This window comes from Limulus polyphemus, unplaced genomic scaffold (genome assembly GCF_000517525.1).
Source record: "Limulus polyphemus unplaced genomic scaffold, Limulus_polyphemus-2.1.2 Scaffold1282, whole genome shotgun sequence".
NCBI classification, from domain to species: Eukaryota; Metazoa; Arthropoda; class Merostomata; order Xiphosura; family Limulidae; genus Limulus; species Limulus polyphemus.
In genome coordinates this window covers 206,381-213,680 of record NW_013666892.1, presented here as the reverse complement: position 1 = coordinate 213,680, position 7,300 = coordinate 206,381, and the positions used below count along the sequence as shown (strand labels likewise).

General features: G+C 35.0%; 1 protein-coding gene across 6 annotated transcripts in view; it reads left to right on the top strand.

The window, feature by feature from the left end:
* LOC106462918 (tight junction protein ZO-1-like) overlaps positions 1–7,300 on the top strand; it is a 227,093-nt gene that overhangs the window by 84,188 nt on the left and 135,605 nt on the right. Inside the window, exon 1 of one of the 6 annotated variants that reach the window (XM_022390324.1) lies at positions 6,734–6,965. The exons of the other annotated variants lie outside the window; for them this stretch is intronic. Coding sequence (XP_022246032.1) covers positions 6,912–6,965 — 54 coding nt within the window. The 5' untranslated portion in view covers positions 6,734–6,911. Of the gene's footprint in view, positions 1–6,733; positions 6,966–7,300 lie in introns of those variants that run through there. 6 annotated transcript variants of the gene reach the window in all.

Genomic DNA, 7,300 nt, shown 5'->3' with positions numbered 1-7,300 from the left:
TGCATCCTATTTCTCATTTCAGTTGTAGAAGTTGACTTTTTTTTTAATACTAGTAGGTAACACTTCACTAATTTTTGAAAAAGTGTAATAAATTTTAATAAGTTATGAAAACTTAAGGCAGTAATTTTTTAAACTCCAGATCTTAGCTATGTAAATCTGCAAACTTACCACTGACCCATCAAGGGATGGGTGTAGGAAACAATTTCAAACAAATTCTAATATAAATGTATAGTTACACATGTATAGTTGCACATGTATAGTTATATAAATTACCAAATAATACTTAGTGAATATATCATAATTGTAGAATAAAAGATTTAAAATGTTTTTTGATTCATGAATAAAAAGTGCCTAAGATGATTTTTTTATAAACAATAAACTGTCTTAAAATAATTATATATTTAACAATTAAATGACTCATTAAATAACAAATGTATGACAGTAATGCATATTCACAATCCATTCTTTTAGAATAAAACACCTATGAGTTTATAGCATAAATGAATTATTAGTAGACGTACAGATATAATATATTGTTACGACAGCGGAAGTCACGTGACGCTGGTAACACATCATGAGTTTCTAGAAGGATCATGACTGTTCTTGGCAACTCTAGTGTTTGCCAGACGCCCTCTATTTTTGTATATAAGCCCGGCAAATAAAGCGGAGGTAGAGTGATGGCATATATATTCTCAGATTGAAGGAAGACATAGAGACAGATAATTGAGTCAAGTGAGCAGTAGTGACCGTAAGTAAAGTGCGTGTTGTATTGAGAAGTTGTACTGAGAAAGAATAAACTAGTTTTATTTAAGAAAGGACTTGTATCGCTGAAGTTCCTCGGGAAGAATTTATACCGGAAATTAACAAACGACCAGAGACGTAACAATACTCTCATAAGAAATAAACGATTTATACTTGTTTGTAGAGTTAACTAAGAACTTCTCCCTGTAAGCATTGTGAGCGTAGCTCATACATTAGTTAGTGTATAAATGCAATACTAAAATATATTATTTGAATTTTTTTTTAGCACAATTTATCTGTTTATTTGAATAAACAATTAATAAGTGTTTAATTTGTAGAATAAAAGAAACGGTATCCAACTCCTGGTAATTTGTACTTGTAGGGAGAGAATTTGGATTTTGGAAGATAACAAGTTATAAGTTACTGAGGCTCTACTTGGGATGGGACTGGAAAGAAACAATTCAATTAACAATGTCAGTCAAATAAAAGTTCGCAGTGTAGCCGAGGCAATCTTAAAAACAGTTATAGTGTTTCCGCTACTATTAGATTTGAAAAAGGTGGTTCCGGATTTCAGAGCTGGAGAGATCTGGCAAAAATTAAGCACTTCAATTAATTATATTAACCGTGATCCTTTATTTGCCCATTTCCAGATTCCGGCACTCGTATGCACTAAAAATAATGTATACGTTAAATGAGCTTAATGAGCTTAAAAGAAATATCTTAGAGAGACAAGACTATTTAGGTGTAGGTAGTTTCTTGAATGTATAATTACATAAGTAAGCAGAAGTTGTGTTTTGGTGAAGTAATCAACACAACACACAAGTGTCCTTGTCTCTTTAGTAAAAATTTATTTAATAATAATGCAAATACCTTCTCCAATGTCCGTGTTGAATATTTATGAACTAATTAAATATAGCGATAAACCAGTAACCAGCCACACTTGTTAACTAATTTTTATAATTTCTGTTTATAGCGCTATCTGGTGGTAAGCTGTAAAACTAAAGGATGTTGAACGCTCGTCGTTTCAGTCGTTTTGTTGTGAGAAGAAAAGTTACTGATTATTAGAACATTTTGTTTTAAGGCTCAACTACACCCTATGTTCAGTTTATTTGCTTTTTCGTGATTAATATTTGTAGCTTCACAGCTTTAATAAGACTGTTAATTATTGACCTCTGACTTGAAACGAAGTTTTTGGGGGAGAAATAGTAAAATATAGCGATTGTTTTCAAACAACGTCAAAATGTGGTAATTTTTTTTTAGAAGTAATAGGGTTCATCCTTTTTAAAATTCATTAAACTTCGTTTTTTATAATATTAATCATTTACAACTTATGAGTAAAGGGGTGCTGGTAATGAAGACTGAGGCAGTGAGTGGTTCATTTGAGATTTATCTCTTTGGACTGTTGTGTTCATTCAGTTGTCTGATTTTATGTTAAAAACACATATTTAGAAACAAAACTGTCTGGTTTCATTTTTGTTGTTGGGTGAGCTCAATACTAATCTTTCTTGCTACATATATAGTTATGTCTCACAACTGATTAAATTTCATCAATGCACCATTTCCAGAAAGGGAGTAAGTACGGAGTTTGCAATCAAATAAATGTATTTCTTAAACTTAAAACCGTTTTTGATGAAACAAATAGTTCATGTTTTTGTTTTGTTTTACTTTTTACTTTCTACCTATATATCTCACACAAGAGTGCTAATGTTATTATAATGCTAAACATTTAATTTTCTAGCTCTTTCAACTTTTTCACACATCACATGGAGACCGACCTTAAAAGATTTTTAAAAACAATCTTGATGTTGAAAGACGATTCTTAACGTCACATTGGATAAATATGGATTTAGCTAAACGATTGTCATAGGCTTATCGGGAAGGGTCATCCTATTAAAAGTGTCTTCAGCACAAGGATGTTCCTCAAAGGGTTTTGTGATTGATACAGAAATAAACTACAGTGTAAAGTTACAGATGAATGCACTTGCTTTCGCTATAAAGGATGACTGTTACAACTGGCACCATAAGAATGACGGTTGCTTTCAATATTAAGGCTGACTGTTAGAACTGGCATCACAAGAATGATGGTTGCTTAAATTAAATATCAAAGCTGACTATTAGAACTGCCATCACAAGAATGATGGTTACTTTCAATATCAAGGCTGACTATTAGAACTGTCACCACAAGAATGACGGTTGGTTTCAGTATCAAGGCTGACTATTAGAACTGCCATAACAAGAATGACACTTGGTTTCAATATCAAGGCTGACTGTTAGAACTGGCACCACAAGAATGCAGGTTGCTCTCAGTATCAAAGCTGCTTGTTATAGTGTTTGTTTCAAATATTTGCACAAAAGCTACATATGGGATATCTGCGCTAGCCGCTGTCCTTAGTTTTGAACCGATAGAGCAGAGAGTAGCTAATTAGTCAACAGAAACCAACTGTCAGCTGTTGGGTTACACATGTCTGACCAGATATAGGGATTTACCGTCACTATTATAATGCTCCCACGGCTAAAAGGTGCAGAGTGCATTTTACGGAAACAGGACACGTACCCTAGATCCCTGGATTCATAGTCCGGTACGCTAATCACTAGGCCACGCGGTAGAACTCATTTTTCTGGTTAAGTGCCCTTACATAAGGTAGTTTCATCAGGTGGAAACTGGAGTCTAGTTAGAAACAGGAACATATCAACGATTATAAACATACATATTCAACGGACGTTTCGGATCAACAAATTCTATTATCAGCTATCTATAACAATAGAGAACAATACATAAGGTATGTAAGCTTAGTTTAATGTCAAAATTAAAACATATAATATATATATATATATATATATATATATAAAGCTGAAAGATGAAAGTTTTAAAAGGATGTAATTTTAAATCTGAAACGTCCGATGAATGAATATCCTAACAACTGTTGTCATGGAGTCCACTTGCCTCTTTGCTAAAGGTGTGTAAAGAGCGGAAACTAAGCGATTAAATTTTCACACACACAAGACAAGTTACCAAATACCTAATCAACAGATAATTAAGCTTATCGACTTATCTCAAATGCTTCGGGAAATAGACATTTACTAGCGGTTGATGAACTGGTGAGGGTTTTCAGAGAGAAGCTGACCTTCTAGCCTTCAGGTATCGTTTGTTCCCATGAGAAGTCCGTTATCGGGACATTCATTAGGTAGAGCAGTAAATAAAGGACAGAATGGATTTTCTGTGATGTTTTATAATGGGATTAATTCTTCAACGTTTTGGTATGGTAAATGAAATGCTACAATTTCTTAAGCATAAAAAAATTCAGTTGATCCTAAAATATACATATATTTTGGCGTTCTTTCGCAAATTCTGTTTGTATTTACCAACTTAGTATTTACAAATTCCTACAATAGATTGATTACATTACGGTTTCTCAGGTTAAATTTGTGTAATTCTCGGTTTCGTCTTCATTTGTGTATACTTCTTTTAAATCTTTCATCACGAGAAACAGTTTGAAGCTATCTGGTAATATTTTTATTCTCAAGTTTTTTTCCACCTGACTGTGTTGTATGCTGTAATACGATGTTGAATTCTTGTTTCAAGCGTTCCGTGTCCGTTTAAATTACTTTATGGTATTTTTAATGCTTCCTTCACAATTAGGCTCGGCATAGCCAGGTGGTTAGGGCGCTCGACTCGCAATCTGCGCGTCGCGGGTTCGAATCCCCGTCCCACCAAACACGCTCGCCCTTTCAGCCGTGCGGTCGTTATAAAGTGACGGTTGGTAGTGGGTGATGATGACTAGCTGCCTTCACTCTAGTCTTACAATGCTAAATTAGAGACGTCTAGCGCAGATAGCCCTTGTGTAACTTTGCACGAAATCCATAACAAACAAACCTTCACATTTATTCACTTCTTTGTACTGCAGTTTCGGTATACTTCTCTAAGAAACTTGTCTATATTCATGACTTCCCGATTCTAAACAATAAATGTAAAACAACTAAAAACAGAATTTGATCAAGGGGATAAAGAGATGCAGTTTTTTTTGCCAAGTACATTGGCTAGTATAAGGTACACTTATTTTGTCGAGACGATATACGTTTTCCTCATTCTCTGTTTTTAGCCCTTTGTTGGGTTGTCTTGTTTTCGAATGTGATTATTCCTTGTATTTAATTCCTCGGGAATCTAGTGCTTGATTTTACTGCCTGTAATACAGGGTTTGAATAACACGTTTAATAATATCCATAATAAACGACAGTTGAGTATTGATGACTATCAGTTGTGTTTGTGACTCATATGGTGTGTTCTGATGTACTTCCTTGTTGCGCCACATCAGCAAGTAATATTTCAAGAAATCAGGCAAGTTATAAAGTGATACCCTTGTCGAACTACAAGTTCTCCTTTTTACCATTTAATTGTAAACACTTCATAAACGCGTATATTTGTATGTGAAGTTAACAGTTTTAATAAACAAGTAAACGGATATAATAATATACTGGTTAAGAGACTTTATTTCTGGGATTTCTAGCGCCGTGGTAATAGATTTCTAATGATGTTTTGAATTTGAATAATTTTGATAGAGGCTTTTTTATTATAAAAGAAAGCTTCAGACAGTTCGATGTAACAGTTGGAAAGTGCTTATGATTACTTACGGACGTACACCGCTAAAATTCGAGGTTTGATTTCTCGAGATGAACAGAGCGCAGATAGCCCAATGGGTTTTGCACTAAAACAAACAAATATATGAAGCCATCCTTTTTTGGCTTATTTGTTTTAAAGTAAAGCCACTTTGGACTATCTGCTGTGACCACTGCGAGGAATCGAACCCCGGATTTTAGCGTTGTAAGTCCGTAGAATTATCACTGTTTCACAGGGGAACCCTTCCGTTGGAAGTCAGGAAATAATAACATGTGCTAAAATATTTAACTAACCATATGTATATATTAAGCATATTTTACGCGTTTGAAAAACGCGATGCTTCAACACTTAACATCAGTATTGTTTCACTGCTCTTAGCGGAGAATCTAATGTTATGAATATCTTGTTATTTTCAGTTTTTTAAAGTTCAGTCTGTTTTGGGAGTTTAAAACACAAACATTGACCCACCACGAACATCTTTGTATTTCTTTGTTTGCTCAACATATTAACGGCTCTCGACTTGTTTTTGTCCTTCCTGCAATAACATATGTGTCTGCAATTTAGAAAAAAAAAAAAAAACGCTTTAAATAAAAAAAAAAGATTAAACTAGAACCAAAGCAAAATGTGTAACATTAGATGGTATGGTATTATAACACTAGCTTTGATTGGACATAAAATGTTAAGGGGGCACGTGGCTGTTTATATTTCAGTGATATTTAATAATTATTCTGGAAATTATAATTAAGACTTTAAGGAAGCAAATGAAGTATTATTTATTTTTTATAAGTCAAATTCACTCATACAGCACGATTACGACTGAAATTGTTAAAAAATACAGATAATTCCGCAACTGATTTGTGTGGTTTTCTTACTGAAACCTCGTCATCGAATATACGTGTTGGTTATATAAAGATATATAGTCCAAGACGGTAGTCAGTGTAATAATTTGTGTAAAGAGAGTGACAGGTCACGTGCTAATTACAGTTAATGCCCTAATTCTGGGTACAAACTGTCATCAAACAAATTTTTGGCGGTTCAGAATGTGATAAAATAATTTCATCAGACTTGTTGAAGAATAATATGCAGTATTAGAAGCTTTAAAAAACTCTATTCGGCTTCTAGAGTCCAATAATTGTTAATAATCCCGACAGTAACCATCCGCATCCTTCGTCTGTCCTGTGATCGCTTCACAGCTTCAAGAGCCTCAACAACTTGTCACAACAACACACAAGCACCTACAAGCCTTAGGCCCACCTGTTTTGGTATGCGGGCCACTGGGCCAGAGTAGCTTTGTAACCTTGACGTCCCAACAAGTTGTGCGTGCGTACATGTGTGTGTGTGTGTGCATGAGTCGAATCTCGTTCTGACGGCACGCGGCGAGAGCGGTCGCAGGGGCAAAGCTGCTTGAGGATACAGTAGCAGAACTTTAGTTGCTGAGTTGTGCTATACGAGATTGGATCTATCCTATCTCCGTCTGTGTGTCTGTCCCATGTGAAGTCTTGATCCTAGATGGTGGAATAGCTGTTTCCATAGGATACCCGACACTGAGAGGTGCATGAAGAACTTGTGCTTTGGCCTGCTGGACATGGACTCTGACAAATCTGCCCAGGTAGGCTGAAAGGGGCAGCACGTGCTGTCCGGCGTCGACCAAGCTATGCCAGCTTAAATACAGCGCATGTTCGAGCACGACAAGTGTCTGAGCGTGGCGTCGTGAGATTTGGGTGTATGATCAGTCTGATGTATCAGTTAACCATCTATGGTAGCGAATGGAGCATCTTATTAGTAGATAGATGGTGTGTGAATGTGCACTGATACTTTAAAACTTGGTTTATTTTTATACACATACGTACTAATTCTGTCTGTTAAATCTAAGTTTTTTTTAGGTTTAATTAACTAATCTTTTTTTAATGCCTATTATAAGATGGTAAAGCATATTTCGAATGA